General features: G+C 40.6%; 1 protein-coding gene across 3 annotated transcripts in view; it reads right to left on the bottom strand.

Annotated features, from left to right (window-relative positions):
- Positions 1-2,839: 2,839 nt before the first annotated feature.
- NEK5 (NIMA related kinase 5) overlaps positions 2,840-21,444 on the bottom strand; it is a 73,938-nt gene continuing 55,333 nt past the window's right edge. Inside the window, exons 16-22 of one of the 3 annotated variants that reach the window (XM_036456499.2) lie at positions 20,059-20,133; positions 19,778-19,846; positions 17,934-18,057; positions 12,634-12,762; positions 11,267-11,404; positions 9,585-9,735; positions 2,840-4,358 (exon numbers count right to left, since the gene is read on the bottom strand). In XM_036456499.2, coding sequence (XP_036312392.1) covers positions 4,238-4,358; positions 9,585-9,735; positions 11,267-11,404; positions 12,634-12,762; positions 17,934-18,057; positions 19,778-19,846; positions 20,059-20,133 — 807 coding nt within the window. In that variant the 3' untranslated portion in view covers positions 2,840-4,237. Of the gene's footprint in view, positions 4,359-9,584; positions 9,736-11,266; positions 11,417-12,633; positions 12,763-17,933; positions 18,058-19,777; positions 19,847-20,058; positions 20,134-21,444 lie in introns of all 3 variants that reach the window. The other 2 variants (XM_036456502.2, XM_045588641.1) reach the window with 2 other exon arrangements.

Genomic DNA, 21,444 nt, shown 5'->3' with positions numbered 1-21,444 from the left:
CTAATAAAAGAGCAATATGCAGATTGACCATCATTCCAACACACAATAGCTGCCCCGATGTGGTCAAAGATGGCTGTCCCCATTTGGACACAAGATGGCCAGCAGGGGAGGGCAGTTGGGAGGCACCAGGCCTACAAGGAAGGGCAGTTGGAGGCAATCAAATCTGCAGGGGAGTGCAGGTAGGGGTTACCAGGCCAGCAGAGGAGGGAAGTTGGGGGCAAACAGGCTGGCAGAGGAGCAGTTAGGCATCAATCAGGCTGGCATGGAAGTAGTTAGGGGTGATCAGGCTGATAGGCAGAAGTGGCTAAGGGCAATCAGGTAGGCAGGCAGGTGAGCAGTTGGAAGCCAGCAGTCCTGGATTGTGAGAGGGATCCCAGATTGGAGAGGGTGCAGGCTGGGCTGAGGGACAACCCCCTAGCCCAGTGCACAAATTTCTATTACTACCGTATTACAGGGCCTCTAGTAGTTAATAAAGTTACAACAAATGGAAGTACTAAGTAGACCAACCTCTCCTCATCTTTGTTTGGCCATACCTCTGCCACGCCCACAAGCCAATTAGGATCAAGTATGCAAATTAACCCAACCAAGATGGCTGTGGCCACAGAGCAAGCAGGAGGCTTAGGTTTCCCTGGCAATGGAGTAAGCCAAGCTTTCCACATACCCTGACCAACCCAGGCCTCCATTCAAGGCTACAAAGTTTCAATTATAGAAGATAAATAGAATAGTAATATGCAGATTAACCATCACAACAACACACAAGATGGCTGCCCCATGTGGACACAAGATGGCCAGCAGGGGAGGGCAGTTGGGGGGGACCAAACCTGCTGAGGAGAGCAGATGCCAGGGGGACCAGGCCTGCAGGGGAGGGCAGTTAGGGGTGGCCAGGCTGGTAGGGGAGGGCAATTAGAAGTGACTAGGGCTGCAGGGGAGAGCAGTTAGGGGCAAACAGGCTGGCAGGGAAGCAGTTAGGCATTGATCAGGCTGGCATGGGAGTGGTTAGGGGGTGATCAGGCTGATATGTAGAAGTGGTTAGGGGCAATCAGGCAGGCAGGCAGGCGAGCAGTTGGGAACCAGCGGTTTTGGATTGTGAAAGGGATGTCCAACTGCCCATTTAGGCCCGATCCTACCAGGCAGTCGGACATCCCTCGAGGGGTCCCAGATTGGAGAGGATGCAGGCTGGGCTGAGGGATACTCCCCCCCTCCCCCCATGAACAAATTTCAGGTACTGGGCCTCTAGTAGTTAATAAAGTTATAACAAATGGAAGTACTAAGTAGACCTTAGAAATAATCAGACCAACCTCTCCTCATCTTTGTTTTCTTGGTTCAGCAATGTATCAGTGTGCAATTTGGGTTTTATTTTTATTATAGGGCAGATATTTCTGGCAGAATTCTACCACTTAGGAATAGAACAGCCCTGTCCTGGCCAGTGTTGTTCAGTGATTAGATTGTTGGCTTGCACACCAAAAGGGTTGCAGGTTTGATTTCCAGTCAAGGACACATACCTGGGTTGTAGGTTCCATCCCCAGCTCTGATTGGGGTGCATTCGAAAAGCAATCAATTGATGAGTTTTTCATGTCTGTATTTCTCTTTCCTCCTTTCTCCTTTACACTCTCTCTAAAAAGTCAATGGAGCCCTAGCCAGTTTTCTCAGTAGATAGTGCATCAGTCTGCAGACCAAAAGGCCCCAGATTCTATTCTAGTGGAGGGCACATACCTCGCTTGTAGGCTCCACCCTACTCCGGCCCTGGGCAAAGTGTGTACAGGAGGCAACCAATCGATGTGTTTCTCTCATATTGATGTCTCTCTCTGTCTTTCCCTCTCTCTTCCACTTTCCCTAAAAATCAATGAAAAAATATCAATGGAAAAAATAAAACAAGACAAGAGAAATCAATGGAAAAAATATCCTCAGATAAGGATTAAGAAAAAAAATAAATGAACCCTCTATTGAGGCAGATAAATCAACAATATCTATTATGTTCAATACAAGCACATGTTCAATACCAAAATTTGTCCTTTCCTGACAAAAAGTTTAGTCTTACTGAGGAAATTGTATTAGCATTTATTTACTCATTTAAGAAACATTTCTGGCACTATGCTAAGTACTACATATAAAGAGACCATTATAAGAGTTTATAACCTATACATTTGAAACTAACAGAAAATAATTCAATATGACATGATAAAATGATTATATGATGTATAATTAAAGGCATGTCTTATTCCCCTCCTTGCTCAATTGCCTTAACTCCCATATCAACATCAACTTCAAACAAGTGTATTCAATATAACAAGAAATTTCAAAATCAGTTTTATTAAATGGCAGATTCATTATTTTAAATGAGTTTGATTTGCTTTCTATTGCTGTCTTAACATCACCATAAATCAAGTTAAAACAACGCACATTTATTATCTTACTTAGAGTTCCAAAGTGGGTTCACTGCTAAAATCAAGGTGTTGGCAGAGCTTTGGGGGAGGATCCCTTTCCTTGCCTGTCTGGGTTTCTAGAGGCTGCCCGCTTCCTTTGCTTTTGCCTTTCCCTCTATCTTCAAAGCCAGCAGCATGAGGCCACTTCCCTCTCACACTGCCAACTCTGATTCTACTGTCTCCCTCTTCCATTTGTAAAGATTTATGATACACTAGAGGCCCAGTGCACAAAATTCATGCAAGGCTATGATGCCTAGGCCTGGCCAGTGAGCATCTGATGTAGATGGGCAGGTCCCAGCTGACCTCTTTGTCCTGGGCAGCACCTGGGCCCCTGTGCACCTGCTCTGCCTGAGCCATAGCACCTGAGTCCCCACATGGAGATATCGTGAGCATGGCTGCAGGCCAGGGCACAGCCTGAGCCTCTGGGCCACTCAGTGGTGCCACTTGGAAGCCGGGTGGGCAGCGTGCTCTCTCCCAGCCGACCGCATAGACCGGCTCCTGTGCAAACCCCCAGGGAGCCCAACCAGCCCCTGAGGTCCCGGTGGCTGCAGCCTGGCTCACCCGAAAGAGGCCACACGGGTGCAGGGTGAGCTCCTCGTGGGCACCCAGCACCTGAGTGTGGGGGCTTCCCCAGTAGCCCAGGCATCCCAGGGGAGGGTAACAGGGAAAATGAGAGTGAGTTCAGTGGGCACCCTGCATTCTCACCGCACCTCCTCTGTCACCCTCACCCTCAGATAGCCAGCACTGTGGGAGGTTGGTTGCCTCCACTCGCAGTTTCCATCAGGTGATCAGGGCTGGCAGCTGCTGGTCACCATCTGCAGGGCAATGGATTGGGGCCAGGTCCCCAACTCAGCTCCCTCAGAGCCTGGGAGACGGATGGAAGACCCACCCGCTGCCACCACCACTGGTCACTGTCTGCAGGGCCATTGGCACCTGCCTTGGCCTGGCGCCACCTGCTCACCTGCTCCACCATCCCGCCTTGGTCTCACTCTTGTCGGGGCCCAATCAGGCTGGCAGCGCCTCCACTGCCACCTGCTGCCAGCGCTGTGTTGCTGACACCTGCCATGTTCCTCGCCGCCCCCTGGTGGTCAGCGCACATCACAGTGAGCCGCCAAACTTTCTGTCTCCCAGTTAAACTCCTGGTCAAAGGACTGCCCACGGGGACAATTAGGCTTTTATTATATAGGATTGGGCACACCTGGATAACCCAAGAAAACCTTCCTATTTTAAGGTCAGCTCATTAGCAACTTTAATTCCATCTGCAACTTTAATTTCCTTTTGCATTTAACATAATATATTCACATTTGGGAAGGGGGTAAGCACATTACTCTGCCTACCCCATATATTATCTGCAAGATTTCTAAACAGAAATTTTAAAATAAAAATATTAGTTTCTACACTCAAAAAAGTCTACTGTTTACATTTAGAGACAAAAATTAGTAAATTCTTGGGATTACTGGGAAAGCCTTAAAATAAACTAGAGACCCGATGCACAAAATTCGTGCAAGAGGCTCTGCCCTCGCAGCTGCGGTGACTTGCCTCAGCCCTCACAGCCCTGGCTTCATCTGAAAGGTCATCCAGAAGGACATCCAGAAGCTGTCTGGTCTAATTAGCATATTATACTTTAATTATTACAGATAAATATTTATGACTTGTACTCAACCAGATACATTGATTAATTTACACTATCTTACTGCTTAAGAAAAAGTACAATAATCACACTTGTATATTTTGACTGGTTATTGATGTTCCTTGGTACCATTAGTTGGAGTAGAAATATTTTCCAAACCTTCACTTAATTCTGCATATTTCTCCTAAGTGTCCTCAGAGGAACCGGAAACCTCTTCTTTGTTCCCCTCCTCTTTGGAAGTAGTGAGTTTTCCCAGTGATTCTACTACTTCATTTCTCAATTCATCTTCAGATTCTTCAAAATTTCTGAAATAATAAACAGTAAAAATCAACTTCATGATATCAAAACATTGAAGAATAGATATGAGAAATTAGCTTCCCTTCTCATACTCCACCCCTACGTGAGCAAGTTGCATTTTCACCCAGTTAATAAATTATTTAGCATACCAGTCTGATTTTTCTAAGAAAGATAACCAACATTAAGAGAATATTATTCTGTTTAATTGAACTTGTGTTCAATAACTTTTATCGTATTTATTAATACCCATCTAATGTGTAAAAAGGGAAGTGAGAAGACACCCCAAAAAAGCCATATATTGAGCCTTTACTACAATATATATGCCAGTCACTGACCTAGAGCATTTCACACATACTACTCTGTTTCATTTTATATTAATAGCTTTATAATGCCCTGAAAATGGAAGCAGCCCTAGCTGGTTTGTCTCAGTGGATAGATCGTCAGTACTGGACTGAAAGGTCCCAGGTTCGATTCCAGTCAAAGGCCTTGGTTGGAGCTCGATCCCCTGCCCTGGTCAGGGCATGTGTGGGAGGCAACCAATCAATGTGCCTCTCTCACATTGACATGTCTCTCCCTGTCTCTCCCTCTCCCTTCCACTCTCTAAAAATCAATGGAAAATATCCTCAGGTGAGGATTTACAAAAAAAGTAAATAAAGCTGGAAGCAATCCAAATGTCCATCAACAGGCAAATGTATAAATCAATTGTGATATATCCATTAATAGATTACTATGTATATATATATATATAAAGAGCCAGGTTCTGTAATGACCAAAATGACTGAAGGCTTGATTGAACACCAGAAGTCAGTCTTGCAGTTAGTGCTGGGTCACCATGGCAACCCAGCACTGTAGGAGCCTCATCAACCCAGCACTGACTGCCAAGGGGGCTGTGATCAGGCCCGAAGAGAAAAGCAGTGGCAGTCAGTGCTGGATTGGCATCTCAGAGGTCAGTCCTATAGTCAGTGAACATAAGGTCAATTAATGTCTCTTTGAGAGAAATTGAGAATATAAAGTACAGTGTAGAGTAATTACTTATATTGTTTTACATAAAACTCTTTTCAACTAAGATATTTTCCTTTATTTAAAATATATCTTTATTGTTAAAAGTGTTACAGATGTCCCTTTGTTTTAGTTTTTTTTTTATTTTCCCATTGATCTCTTCCACCCTGTACCCACCTCTCCCAAGCCTTCACCAGACTATTGCCTGTGTCCATGGGCTATTCCTATTTAATAAAAATCTAGATATATTTAGAGAAAATAAAATAAAAGATATTCCAGGTAAATATTGAACGGAAAGATTCTTTGAAGAATCAAGGGAGAGCTGAAGTTGCTGCATGAATACTGGATACCAGCTTGAAGCCAAAGAACAACTCATGAGATAAGTTAGTCATCCTATCTAATAAAAGCATAATATGCAAGTAGACCATGCCACAACCCACACCCACCAGCCAATCAGTAGCGAGTATGCAAATTAACCCAACCAAAATGGCTTCAGCCACGGAGAGAGCAGGAGGCTTGAGTTTCCCCAGCAATGGAGGAAGCCAAGCTTTCCACCTGCCCTGGTTGGCCAAGGTCTTTGCTCAAGGCTACAAAGTTTCAATTATGGAAGATAAATAAGTCCCAGATACCAGAGTTGCAGGGAAGGCGTGGTTGGCCTGAGAACCACCACAGGCCCCTTACCCAGGCTTCTCCATGCCCCAAGGGAACCCCCACCCTGATCTGGGACACCCTTCAAGGCAAACCAGCCAGCCCCTACCCATGCACCAGACTTCTATCCTATATAATCCTAATAAAAGAATGATATGCAAATTGACCATCACTCCAACACACAAAATAACTGCCTCCATGTGGACATGAGATGGCCACCACACAAGATGGCCAGCAGGGGAGGGCAGTTGGGAGGGACCAGGTGTGCAAGGAGGGCAGTTGTTGGCAATCAGGCCAGCAGGGAAGGGCAGTTAGGAGGGACCAGGCCTGCAAGGGAGGGCAATTGGGGGTGATCAAGCCTGCAAGGGAGGGCAGTTAGGAGTGACCAGGATTGCAGAGGAAGGAAATTGGGGCAAACGAGCCTGTAGGGAAGGGCAGTTGGTGGGGACCCAGGTCTGCAGGGAAGAGCAGTTGGGTGTGACCAGGCCTGCAGGGGAGAGAAGTTAGGGGTGGCCAGGCCTGTAGGCAAGGGCAGTTAGGGGTGACCAGGCTATAGGGAAGGGCAGTTAGGGGTAAACAGGCTGGCAGGGGAGCAGTTAGGCATCAATCAGAGTGGCAAGGAAATGGTTAGGGAGTGATCAGGCTGGCAGGCAGAAGTGGTTAGGGGCAATCAGAAAGGCAGGCAGGTGAGCAGTTGGGAGCCAGCAGTCCTGGATTGTGAGAGGGATCCAAGATTGGAGAGGGTACAGGCTGGGCTGAGGGACAACACCCCCCACCCATGCATGAATTTTGTGCACTGGGCCTCTAGTTATAACAAAAGGTTCCTTTCACTAAAGAGATAATATGCTTCTCAATACTTATATACATAATAGAACAGTGTGGGGATTCAGAATGAGCCTCACCAAGATGTGTCTCAGTGGTATGCAGATTTTTGAGCTAAGAACAATTTTAGCTTTAGGCTCAATTGAAAATTCTGCCCCTCCCTTTAACTACTTAAAAAAATTGAATTAGAGTTCTTGCTCATAATAAGACATTATCCTATATAATAAAAGGCTAATATGCAAATAGACCAAACAACAGAATGACCAGTCACTATGACATGCACTGACCACCAGAGGGCAGATGCTCAATGTAGGAGCCGGGCTCATGGCTGGTTAGCACAATAGCGATAGTGGGAGCATCTCCCACCTCTGCAGCAGTGCTAAGGATGTCCAACTGATGGCTTAGGCCTGCTTCCTATGGCGAGCGAGCCTACACCATCAGTTGGACATCCCCTGAGGGCTCCCCCACTGCAAAAGGGTGCAGTCCAGGCTGAGGGCCCTCCCCCTCTGAGTGCATGAATTTCATGCAGCAGGCCTCTGGTTTAGCAATAAAAAGAGGGAGCTATTGAAATATACAACAACAAGGATGAATCTCAAAATCATTCTCTTTAAAACTGTTCTCAAACGGTAGGATTTCTAAAAAGATTAAGGGTGTTGTCATTCAGTAGTCTAAGCAAAAGCCCAAGATTGAGTATGGCTTATCTCAAAATGACTGTGGGTCTGGCCTTTGTCTAATGAAGTGAATCCCAGTAAGATTTGCAGAGACCCACAAGATTTCTTAAAAAAAAAAAAAAAAAAAAAAAAAAAAAAAAGAAGAAGAAGAAGAAGAAGAAGAATATATATATATTCACACATACACACTGGGTGGTAGCAAAAATAAAGATTTTCAGTAAATGATGTTAGAATAGTTAGGACTTATTTGGAAAAAAGTAAGTTGGAGCCACACTTTACAGTATCATATGAGTAAATTTTAAGATGAATAAAATATTTAACTAAATAGAAAAGTAAGTCATAAAATTCCTACATGGCACAAGCCACTAAATAAAATCAAAAGGCAAAAAAAAAAATTGGGGAAAACATTTTAACAGATAAAAGGCTAATATCTCTAAAATACAAAAAGTTCTACAAGTCAGTACAATGTTAATAGCCTAAAAATTTTAAGTGGTTAAGGCCATTTAATAAATTGTGTCCACAGGAAGAACTAAAGATGGGTATTGAGCATATGTGTGAAGACAACCTCATTCATAAAAGAAAAGCTAATTAAAACTAACCTGAAATGTCATTTTATTACCTATTAACTGTGTAATAATTCATAAATTTGGTAACAAATTTGAATTTGAATTTGAATATGAATTTCCTTGGTTAAGGAAAAAAGAAGTTTCACAATAATATGTATACTATGAAACTGTGTATATATAAAGAAAAAGAATATGATACATATTCACTTACATTTTAATAGAATTACGCAGGAGAAGTATGCACAGAAGATTAGGTTAGTGATTCTGGAAGAGGAATTGTGTTGCAGAGGTAGAGACAGCAGGCAGACTATGAAAAGAGTTACCTTTTGAGTTTGGAACCACATGAATATTTTACATCTTTTAAAAGTAAATTATGCACTAGCAGGTTTTGCTCAGTGGATAAAGCATCGGCCTTTGGACTGAAGGGTGCTGGGTTCGATTCCAGTAAAAGGCATGTACCTTGGTTGCAGGTTCCCCGGCCTTGGTTGGGGTGCATGTGGGAGGTAGCCAATTGATGTGACTCTCTCACATCGATGTTTCTCTCTCACCCTCTTTTTCTCCCTTCCACTCTCTCTAAAAATCAATGGAAAAAAATATCCTTGGGTGATGATTCACAACAACAAAGAGGTAAATTATAATACAGTTTTAAAAATTAAAAGTACTCCAAATTTTAGAATAAGAGAGTTTGGTAAAGTTACAGCATACAACATCAATAGTAGTATATACACTAGCAATAGCCAAATTGAAAACACAGGAGAAAAATTACCCCATTAATAATGGCAACAACATAAAAAATTAAGTGGACCTGAACAATGAAGAAAATACAAAAATACTGAAGAATATTTTTAAAAAGACATAACAGATGGAGAGCTATACTATGCTCATAGGTGCTAAGATCTATAATCATAAAGGTGTCAACTCCCATAAATTACCAGATGTAATGTCATTCTTTTTTTAAAAATATATATTTTATTGATTTTTTACAGAGAGAAAGGGAGAGGGACAGAGAGTTAGAAACATCGAGGAGAGAGAAACATCAGCTGCCTCCTGTACATTCCCCACAGGGGATGTGCCCGCAACCAAAGTACAAGCCCTTGACTGGAATCGAAACTGGGACCCTTGAGTCCGCAGGCCGACACTGAGCCAAACCAGCCAGGGTGTAATGTCATTCTTATCAGAATCCCAACAATGTTTTTCATAACACTTCACAAGAGAATGCAAAGATGTACATATTGAATAAAAGGCAACAATGGCTAAGGTAAGTTTAAAGAAAAAGATGTGGAGACCACAAGGTGAGACTAGCCCTACCAAATATCAAAAGGTATGATAAAGCCACAGTAATTAAGACAGAACTTAATACAGAGATAGGGGACAATGCCATTGGAAACAAATAGTGAGCCCACAAACAAACCTATATACATAGTAAAGCCAGGTCTCCTTAGCTAGGTTTCTGAGGCTATCTTCTATGTATCTACAACAGTATTTCCACTTTCTACTTTCATTTAGGCATCTAGATATGACTACTTACGTATCATCATCATCATCATCATCATCATTATCATCATCAACATCATCATCATGAGATCTTGGTTCTGGTAGTTCCTTATCTTCTTCAATGCCAGAGGCCATTTCCACCTTCTCTTCATTTTCTTTAGGAAGCCATTGTTTTAATGCTCCCACTGTTAAAGAAATGGCAGGGAGATTAAAGCATCCAGTCAATACACCTGAAGAGGGGTATGTACCAAAAACCATATAATGAACATCAAACATAATGTCAAAACCTCTTAAAGGTTTTAAAACAAATAATACAGGGATAACAACTGTCACCCCAACTATTTTCAGCATTGTACTGAAGCCAGTAGGCACCACAATAAAACATGAAAAAGTGAGAGGAAAAAGGATCAGTGATAAAGAGAAAATACTCCCCACTTCGGGAGTAGATGTTTTGATTGTATAAAAATATGTTTTAATCATGTGTTGTAACAACTTAAGAATTGCCAACATTATTGGCCCACCCTATTCTTCACTGTTTCTAGAAAATTAGTTTTCAGCTCATTGTTAGCTTTAATCATTAACGTCTGCAAAGGAAACTCAAAATACAACACACACACAACTTCATCTTTTCTGGTGGATATGGTGATTTATTGTTGTTATTTTAAATGTAACTTTTTTTCTCTTGGAAAAATTATCAGACTAGTACAATATTCTGTTTCCTTGACAATGTAGCATCTCCTCAACAACTCTATAAGATGTATTTTTATACCCCAATAGTAAGGAAAAAGTTGCCAATAAAATGACATGTTTTATTACCCTTAAAACCTCTTTTAGTAATTCCTAAGCATATATTTTTTATCTTATATTACTTTTTAGACTTATAAAATTGTTTCATTCACATCTTGTGTTTAAGATCTCACTTTTCACATAGATTTCACAAAGACTGAAATCTGGGTTTCACAAGCTGGCAGACCCCCTCTTCATGGATGATCGGGTAGCTTGCATTAAACTTAGAGTTGCATACACTTCTGTGTTGGTCTCTAACGGTGTGAGCATTCACCAGCCGCGGTTACTACCTGGTTTGTTTCTATGCCGCCTTGCAGCCACAAGCTTGCATCTCTGCAACACCTGGTCCCACCTGTGCAGAGGCCTCTTGTTTGATATCTTCCTGCCCCCAACGACTTCTCTTTTAACAGTTTATATATACCTGCATACCTGATAGGAGGGAAATTCCCATTGTGATGGGAATTCCCTCAAACTTTAGAAAATGATGGTTGGTTTCCCTTAAATTAAACACGAGCATAATCTTGCTAAATATTGGAGGCAAAAACCCAAAAGCCAAAACATTATACATATTAAGATGTATTTTTATTGCCCATAAAATCATAATTTGAATCCAGTAAATAGCTGTCAGAAATAAACTGACTCAGTTTAAAGCTAATCAATACTATCCCATCATCTACAAAGCCGATGATAGTCTACTTTACTTAACTTTTCATCAGTCGTCAACTGATCACATTAAACAAAATTACCCCACTCTTGTCAGAGTTCAGGTCTTTTGTTCTTGGCATTTGGAACAGGCTTGTACAAAGCAAATCAGCTTCTGAAAAGGCTCTTTCTCCAAGCTAACGGTTCTTTTATCCCCCTTCTGCATTTACAAGTCTTTGACAGACTTCCCCAGGGGACTGGTTATGTTCTTAAAAATAAAATACATACCAAACTCTCCTTCTTTAGCAGAAAAGGAGCTACTTGTTAGATGTGCTGCTGCCAAAAGACCCAGTAAAGTGTCTGGAGCTTCCTGCCGCCACCGTTTCCTGTTTTCTGGAATGCCACTGGCCACCATCACTTGGCCGTCTAAAGAGGAGGCTGTGTTATTAAAAAGAAAAAATGCTTCTTCATTCGCGTTTTTATAAAATCACAGAATGCTGTTAGAACCTTGGAGGCAACCTCATCCCATCACTCATCTTATTAGTAAGAAAACTGAGGTACAGAAAAGTTTAGTCACCTTTGTCACATAGATGATGGGTAGGAGAGTCACTTTTTGCTCTATTCTATTTGCTTATTTTAAATTAGACGTCCCTCTTATTGAATCATTGACTTAGAATGGATGAAATTGTATATTTGCAAGCTTTTTCTTGACAGATTGATGAATTCAGTATTTTGTAATAGTATAAATATGTCAATTCATAGACTTATAATTATTAATTTAAATGATATACTTACATACTTTAACTTATAACATGGTTATACATTTTAGCTCCTCCCTAGCCCCAAGAACATAGGAAATAAGTAATAAAAATTTTTACCACCTAAAAGGTAACATCTGGATGTTGCTGTAAGCCTAGGAAAGACTATGCCAGAGCTCAAATGTAAATGAGGAATTTAGATTGAAAGTTTCATCGGATATTAAACACTCCTAACATTTAAATAACACATTGGTTTACAAAGCAATTTTAAATGTTATCTTTGCACTGTTAACTCTCTAAACCTTGTGGATAACTATAATTTTAATTCCAAGTTTATTGATTAAAAAAAAACCTTCAAGAAAGTGTAGCAAAGTTATTGGTTAGCATTTGAAGGCAAATCAATTTTTTGTGTAGTATATTCTCTCTCACTGTGAAGAAGGAGGAATTCTGGATCATTCTTCACTGACTTTCTCATAGTCAATTGTCTAGGATAGTGGTCACCAAACTCATTAGTCAACAGAGACAAATATCAACAGTACAATGATTGAAATTTCTTTTGAGAGCCAAAATTTTTTAACTTAAACTATATAAGTAGATACATTGCTATTAACTTAATTAGGGTACTCCTAAGCTGGCCTTTGCTAAAAACTCAAGGGGCCAAAGAGCTACATGTGGCATTCGAGCCACAGTTTGCCGACCACTGATGTAGGATAATTAGCAAGTAAGTTTCTCTAAAGCTGGTGAAGGAAACAAAACAGCATCTTTGAAAGGCATTTGATACCAAATCTATAGCGATTGTACTGAAAGTGAGAACTATCAGGTCATGGTGAGCGCTAGTTGCATGTGGAGCCTTCATCTCCTCTTGCTGGCGATTTAAGCCAACTGATCTAAATTCACCCTCAGGCCTGGTGGAGCAGGTGGAGGTGACATCAGCCGCTGCCATCATCTGCAGCAGAGTCCGAGGAGCACCAGCATCCCACTGTTTCCTGTCTTCTGCAGCAGCAGCAGCATCCTGAATGAACAACTCTAGGCATAAGAAAATAACTCATTAATTTAAAAGCAGCCAACGTGTGACTAAGTTCAACAAACTGTTCTTAGGAAACCCAGAGGCAGTCTATCAGCTGGTACACTAAAAAATATTGTCCTTCTAATATAGACTGCTATGGACTAAATGTTTGTGCCGCCTCTCCCCCCCCAAAAAAAAATTGTAGTTGAACTCTGTTGCTCAATGCGATGGTATTAGCAGATGCAGCCTTGCGGAGGTGTTCAGGTCACGAGAGTGGAGCGCTCATGAACAGAACTAGTGGCCTTATAAAAGAGACCCGAGAGCTCCCTCTTCCTTTATGCTAAGTCTGGACACAGCAAAAAGATGCAATTGGGCTCTCACCAATCACCAAATCTACCAGTACCATGATCTTAGACTTCCAGCCTCCAGAACTGTGACATAAATGTTGTTTACAAGTCACCCAGTTAATTTGGCTATAGCAGCCTGGTCTAAGATGTAGATCATATTTCTGAGACAAAAATTATAAGCAGGCTTAAAATTGTTTTAATTTTCTTAATAACATTTGATTGACTAGCCAATATATCTAAATGTTAAAGAAATATCAGTGACACAAATGGACAAATTCCTTGAGGCATTTATAAGAACTTTTACTTTGGTTAGTTTCCATGGAAATGTATTCTGTTCAATTATCTCAATTTTTAAAATAACTTGTATAACTTTTTCCTTATTTATTCCCATATTTCATTCTAGAAATTTTTAAAAATCAAATAAGTAGAAAATAAAAATTAACCATAATCACACTGTCTAGAGACTATTAAAAAATTTCCCCAGCATATAGTTCTTGCTTTGTTTTGAAACAAAAAATGGTCCACATACCACACACCTTTTCTCAATTAGCAACAAACCATATCCAAATTGTTAAATATTCTACTATACAATTATCTTAAAACAAACATAATATTCTTTCCCATGTGATCATTTAATTTTTGGGCTGGATTTTTAGGTTGCTACAGATTTTTCACTATTATAAATGATACTACAATAAACTCACTTGTAGCTGATTTTTTGTGGACATTTATGATTATTTGCCCTAGATAAACCATTGAAAGTAACAATTTCAGGAGCTAGTAGTTTTGCTCTACTAAAGTTTTTCATTGTTAAAGTTGAATCTATTACCAACTTATTCTGTGATTTTTTCCCTATATATTTTGAATAGCAAGTCCTACCCTATCCAAATAAAATACCTATCTTTTTCTGTACTTCATTTTCTAGTATATAACTTCTATTTTTATATATATAAACTCTTTGATTTGTTTTGTTATTTGTTATATAGGTTCTGATTTCACAATTTCCCCCCCGTTGTCAAACAATTGGCTCAGCAGCATTTATTTGAATAATCTTTTCCCATTGACTTGTTATGTGACTGCTAGCTTTCACTATATTATGATACATATTAGGGTTTGTTTCTTTAAAATATATATATATTATTGATTTTTTTTTATAGAGAGAAAGAGAGAAGGATAAAGAATAAGAAATATCGATGAAAGAGAAACATCGATCAGCTGCCTCCTGTAAACCCCCTACTAGGGATGCGCCCACAACCAAGGTACATGCCCTTGACCGGAATCGAACCTGGGACCCTTCAGTCCATAGGCCGATGCTCTATCCACTGAGCCAAACCGTTAGGGCTTAGGGTTTGTTTCTAATCTATCTTTTCTTTTCACTATTTTATTTATTCCGGTCCTAGTATTATAGCGTTTCAATGACTATAATTTACATATCTTGTTCCTTGGAAGGGTACATGACCCTTCACTGGTTTTCTTTTTTAATTTTTTTGGCTAGTTAAAAATCTGCAAGATTCTTTAATCTGTCGAGATCTCCTCATACCACACACACCAAAAAAATCCTTATGTGATTTTGATTGAAATTGCCAAAAAAATTCATATATTTGAAAAGAACGCTTCCAATAAACGACTGTTGTTTCTCTCCATTTATTCAAGTGATGTTTTAGTACCTCAAGTTAGGCAAAAGTTTAACTTAAATGTCTTATTTTTTAAAAAACACAGGCCATTTTCAGTGGAATAAAATGAATAAGAGACATGAGCAGATAATCCACAACAGAAATATAGATGGTCAATAAGCACATGGAAAAATTGTTCAGCCTGATATTAAGTTTAGGAGTGCAATTTACTTTTTTTTTTTTAATTAAAAAAAAGGGGGGGCATCTATGTCTTTTGAGACATACAATCCACTCTCTTCTCTTCCTAGCTAACTAATGCAAAGAGTAACCTTGGAATACACCCTTTCACTGAACTGCTTTTACCAAGGCACCAAGGGCCCCTAAAGGCCAAATCCCATGTTGGTAATCAAACTGCTTCACTTGGCCTTTCTCTTCCAGTTAATGCTGCCAACCCCTTTACCTTCTTCTAGAACTTCCTGTCCTTCTTTGGCTTTACTCTCCCGATTCTCTCAAAAATGTAAATATTACTAGGGTCTGTCGTAAGCTCAATTTCCTTCTCTAGTTCCTTTGCTTACGTATTTCCAACCACCACCAAGGCTGAAATAGTGTGTACAGTATAGGCTTGAGAAGCCCTAGTTAGCCCCAGGGATTAGTGTCTTCTAAACATCTCCAACTGATGCTCTTAAAGACCTAAACCTTAATATGTTCCAAACTGAGATGATTACATTATCTCTACTGACCTCACTGTACATGATACACAGGCATAACCAGTTTTATTGCAATGTGCTTTATCGCACTTGGAAGATATTGTGGGGTGTTTTTGTTTGTTTGTTTGTTTTTACAAATTAAAGGTTTGTGCAATCCTGAGTCCAGCAAGTCTAATGGCATCATTTTCCCAACAACATTTGCTCGCTACCTGTCTAAGTACCACATTTTGGCAATTTGCACAATATTTTCATTATTATTTGTTATGATGATCTGTAATCATAATTTTTAAAATGTAAGTATAGTTGGCATACAATACTATATTAGTTTTATGTGTACAATATAGTAATTTGACATTAATATACCTTAAAATGTGGCTACCACACTAAATCTAGTAATCATCCAACATTGTGTAAACGTAAAACAATATTATTGACTTGTATTCAGTGACATTTGATGTTACATTGGAGTGCCCCAAAATGCACCCAGATAAAGAAGTGAATTTAATTAACTAATGTAGTATGTGTTCTGACTACTCCACCTGACTGGCCATTCCCCATCTCTCTTCTTCTCCTCGGATCTCCCTATTCTCTGAGAAACAACAATATTGAAATTAGGCCAATTAATAACCCTAAAATAATCTTCAAGTGTTAAGGTAAAAGAGTGAATTGCACGTGTCTGACTTTAAATGAACACTAGAAATTATTAAGCTTAGTGAGGAAGACATGTCAAAAGCCAAGATAGGTAAAAAAGCAGGCCTCTTATACCAAACAACTAGCCAAGTTATGAATGCAAAAGTTAAGTTTTTGAAGGAAATTAAAAGTTTTACTCAGAACTATCAATAGAAATGATAGGAAACAGCCTGTGCCTGATCTGGAGAAAGTTGTGGTCTGAACTGAGATCACACTAGCCACAGCATTCCCTTGCCTAATCCAGAGCAAGGCCCTAATGCTCTTCAGTTCCATGCAGGCCGAGAGAGGTGAGGAAGCTGCAGGAGAAGAGTCTGAAATTAGCAGTTGGTTAATCAGGTTTAAGGAAAGAGACCATCTCCATAACATCAGAGTGCAAAGTGAATCAAATGCTGATATAGAGGCTACAGCAAGTTATCCAGAAGTTCTAGTCAAGTTAATTAATGAAGATGGCTACTTTAAACAAAAGATTATCAATGTAGACTGAAAACAACAAGAACAAAACAGCATGTGAAACTGAACTTTTGAACCTGATGCAGTTCCTGAAACTGGCTGTGCAGCACCAAACACTCTGTTAAAAAGTAAACTTTTTACCTAGCAATAGGCATAAGCAATTGATCATGTATGGCATAGTCTAAGCCTGCTTGCAAGCACCAACCACAGCTCTTTCCAAACTGAGGTAATCCCTTTAAAAAGCATTTTGGACTCAAAACCCATGTTTGTGCCTCTTTTCTTTGGCTCATGACAAAGAGGTCTCCTTCATCTTTGAGATTCCCTACCACCCGGCACAAGGGAGATTACCAAGAAGAAGCCTGCTGAACTGAATAAAGAGTTTTCCAGATGGATATAGGGAAAACTGTGTTACTCTAGGAAGTGGAAGTTGAGCTCACACCGTCATGTATGGATCCCATCATAGTGGAAGGAAAGGGGGTGCTGGGGTAGGAAAGGAGGGTCACCAAAGGGTCAGGCCACTCAGTGTCAAATGATACTATGTGGATGGACTGTAACCTGTAAGTATTACCAAAAAGAAAAAAAAAACACTTGAGTAGGGTAATAATATGATCAGATAACTAGCAATCACTTGGAGAACAGGAGGGGAATACTGGAGAAAAGGAGACACATAGCCAATTCAGCAAGGGGAAGAGAAAGGGAAACTAGAATAGCATGTACTGAGCACCTAGCATGTGCCAGGTGCTTTACATACCAAATTTCTCACCATAAGCCACGTATGGCAGGTACTCTCACCCCTGGTCCTAGGAGGAGACCGAAATGCAGAGGGTCTAAGGAACATCATCAGAAAGTGGCAGTGCCAGCTGGGATCCCAACTCCCACTTGTCTCCAAAACCCACGCATGTTCTATCACTCATACTGCTCAGAGTGGATGGAAGAGAAGGAACTCACCACAGACATTTCAGAGTAGAAACCACCCGGAACCGCAGGAACTGTCAGCCTGGCATAGCGTTACCCGAAGTAAAGGATCATGAGAAGGAAATGTGCACACGTTTGGCTGCACACACGCTGAGTTTGAGACGCTAGTGGGACTTGTCCAGGGAGCTTTCCAGCAGATGATGCAAACAATGGGTGCACGTGGAGCTGCTGGCTGGGAGACCTGAAGCTGAAGAAGTGGGTGAAACTGCCCAAGGAGACAGTATGGATGGAGCAAGAGAGGAGGGCTAAGTTTCAGGGAGCTTGGACCCCGAGGGGTAGGTAGAGGCAGCGGAGCAGGTCTCTGCCCAGCTCAGGGAGAGCAAGGGGACAGGTGACAGTGCAGGGGAGAGTTTGCGATGGATTGATAACAAAACAGTTCCTTCTCATCTACCACTTTTAATACACGTACCTGCTTCTGAGCAGAGTTTTTCAAATGCTTCATCTGTATAATCCTCATGGTCCTTAATACATTTATTTTCCTTAAGCTTCATGCCATCCTCAAAGGTCAAAGTTTCATTTAGTATGTCTATGGCCTAAAGCAATTTCATAGTGTTTCAAGAGAAATAAGCCATAATTAGAAAAAAAAATGCTTGTGTTCCAGCAATAACTTTTATATTTAATATATCTATATTGAACAAATAAGTCAGTAAAGTTTTAAAAGTGGAACTATGTTGGAACAAGACAGAAACAAGAGTGTTTTAATTTATTTTCTTTGTCAATATTGACAAGCACTGATCATATGGCAACTTACTTTTATCCAGACTTCCTGTCTTCTATAATATTCTATTATACTTCATTTTATAGCATTCTCAAGGTTATCTGCTCCACGCCCTATTTTAAGTATACAACATTCCTAATTGGGTCCCCAAAACTGCTCCTAATACATACTCCATAATCAAAACAAAAATGATCACTGTGTTCCTTTCTTTTTTTTTTAAATATATTTTATTGAATTTCTACAGAGAGAAAGGGAGAGGGATAGAGAGTTAGAAGCATTTATGAGAAACATCCATCAGTTGCCTCCTGCACACTCCCTACTTCCTGACTTTAATCTCTACTCTCTCCAATATGCCCACAACCAAGGTATATGCCCTTGACCGGTATCGAACCTGGAACCCTTGAGTCTGCAGGCCGACACTCTAGCCACCTAGCCAAATCAGTTAAGGTGATCACTGTGTTTCAAGCATATCAAAACATAGAATAATAAAGGATGAGCACTCTGGTAGGTAAGACTTTTTTTTTTCTATTTTTTATTCTAGCAGGTCAGCATCAGTGCCTCACTTCACAGAAGCATTGTGGGTGTATCACTCCTCAGGTTCCAACCCAGAAACAGTCCCATATCCACTCCCCTCTGATACTCACAGCTCTGGGACATTTAGAGACTTAATGGTTAAATGGTGGTGAGTGCTAATTATTGCCACTCTAATGCAGTCTTATGTAGCAAAATGCTAGTATAAATCTGAAAGACAGGTGGAGCCCAGAGGGTTTTTAGGGCAGTGAAAATACTTGGCATGATATTACAATGGCGGGTACATGTAATTACCTGTTTGTCCAAACACATAACATATAGAATCCCAAGAGTGAACCCCATGTCACTATCGATTAATCAGTTGTAACACATCTTCCACTCCTGTGGGGGGTGTTGATGATAGGGGAGGCTGTGCATTTGTGGGGCAGCGATATGTGGGGAATCTCTGTCTGTATCTTCTATTCATCTTTGCCATGACTGCTCTACAACACGGAAGTCTATTAAAAAAATACTGGTCCTTCACCACACACACACACACACACACACACACACACACACACCAGAAAGAAATTATAACATTAAAAATGTTACAGTGAGAGCCCAAATGCATAACTAAGCTTTACCCAAAGACCAGTATAAAGACCTGAAATAAATGTGTAAGGTTTCAGAGTACCTGCTCAATTTTTTAGGCAATTATATTAGTTCTTGACTATGTATTATGTCTTCTACTTTAATTATGCTATCAAAAGTTAATATTATAGGAAAATAAATACTTTATAAAAGAAAAATATATTAAGTTGAAATGGTTCATTTAAGGGAATAACCTCAAGTACAAACAGAATGAGAAGATGAAGTATTTTGAAACACTTATTTGAACACCAGAGATCCTTCTAGGAAGATTTAAGAAAATTCTCCTTCTCCCTATGAAAAAATGTCATTAAACATGCTACTAAGATACTCATTTTCTCATGCCTACTAATGGAAATATATGCTTAATGACATACCTCTTCCTCTTCAAGAATATTTTCCTCAGAAATACATTTGTCTAAATTAATTTCAAACTTTACTCCTCTCTAGAAGAAAATAAGAAAAAAATCTTAGTTTAGTAATCCAATAAAAACCTTCAAATTATAACTATTAGACATTATTGTTACTTAAAACCAATAGTCTAACATTACAAAACAAAGCAATTCTATAAACTAGTAGGAGGGAAACCCTGAAGGCAACCCAGATTGTGTCCCTAGCTAGCTTCTTAATATGGAACCAAAGACAAAATGTTTATTACCTTAGCTTTATATTTTTGTTCTGGAATTTTACTTTCCTTTATGTTCTGAATTTTTTTCAATTCTCTTTCAATACCCTGAAAGTTTAGAGAAAAATTAACATATAGCATTTAATACTGATCAAACAATTATATTTTCATTAGAGGCCCAGTGCACGAAATTCATGCACTGGTAGGTTCTCTAGCAGCTGTTGGCTGCCAGCTGGGGCCTCCCTCCCTTCCCCCGGCTGGCCCACCCCCTGGTAAAACTCCTGGAAGAATTCCAGTAGAGGGGACATTTTCCATGCTACACTTTTATTATATAGGATACCATCTGAAATCACAGCATGGTATGTTTACATGATTTAATTTCTGGATTGAATCCATGATTGATTTGAAAATAAAAACATGCCTTTACTAATAGTTGACTAACACTTGGGAGAGCGTCCATTAACTCAAAATATTAATACATTTAACATTGACATTGCAATGCATACAATTCCATCAAACAAAAATGCTTATCACTCTAGTCCAGTCCAACACAACCTAACTTAATTAAAAAATGTAATTTTGAGGCAGAGCTTGAAGATGGCGACCGAACAGTCGGACTTGTTCTGACTCTGGTCCCAGAACAGATAAAAGTAGCGTCTGAGTCGCTCAGGGAATGTTGATTGTCAGCTGAGGGGCAGCGGAGTTCTCAAGGAAGGTAGGGAGCTGTCCGCTGGACAGGATTTCCTGGCCGGGTGGCCAGCACTGCCGTGGCTGCGGTGGCGAGCTGCGGGCTGCGGCTCGGAGAGAAGGCTGTGCCACCTTACCAGGAAAGGAGTAGCTTCTCTGAGGCCTGGAAAACCCCAGTGGAGAGGTCCATCGAGCAGCTGAGAAGCCCAAATCGGCGCAAACACGTGGATTCAAGGGAGCTCTTCAGTCACCCACTGAAAGGTCAGAGTTTGCAGGGATAGCCTGAGGGTTCCTGGTCCCGTGGTGCAGGCAGCCATAGCCAGAGCTCTGGCGAGGCCCCGCCTCCACTGTAGGGGGGAGTGCCCGCTGAGCTGAGCCCAAAGAAGGCTGCAGCAACACCTAGTGCTGGGTTTGACATAAGCTTCCCCAGAAGCGGGAATTCTTTTTAAAAAAAACGCCAGGGGACACGGGACAGAGTGTTAAGAATCGTGGCTGTCCTGCCAAGGGCGGAACATCTGGACACCTTGGCACCTGATCCCCTTCACCCCCTAGCTTCGGAATACTAGGGAAGGACTGCCCAGTTGGGCATATCCAGGGAAATTGCAGGGGGAAATTGCCTTCCTGGAAACAAGGAATTGGAGCCAGAAGAGATAGTCTGGGAGCCAGCTGGCACCCTGCCAGCTAGAGCCATAGAGAAAGAAAGCCAGAGCAACCAAAAAGACTGGGAGGTCA

Source organism: Pipistrellus kuhlii, unplaced genomic scaffold (genome assembly GCF_014108245.1).
Source record: "Pipistrellus kuhlii isolate mPipKuh1 unplaced genomic scaffold, mPipKuh1.p scaffold_m20_p_3, whole genome shotgun sequence".
In the NCBI taxonomy this organism is placed as follows: domain Eukaryota; kingdom Metazoa; phylum Chordata; class Mammalia; order Chiroptera; family Vespertilionidae; genus Pipistrellus; species Pipistrellus kuhlii.
The sequence above is the reverse complement of the archived record's forward strand: the minus strand, read 5'-3'. Positions and strand labels throughout refer to the sequence as shown.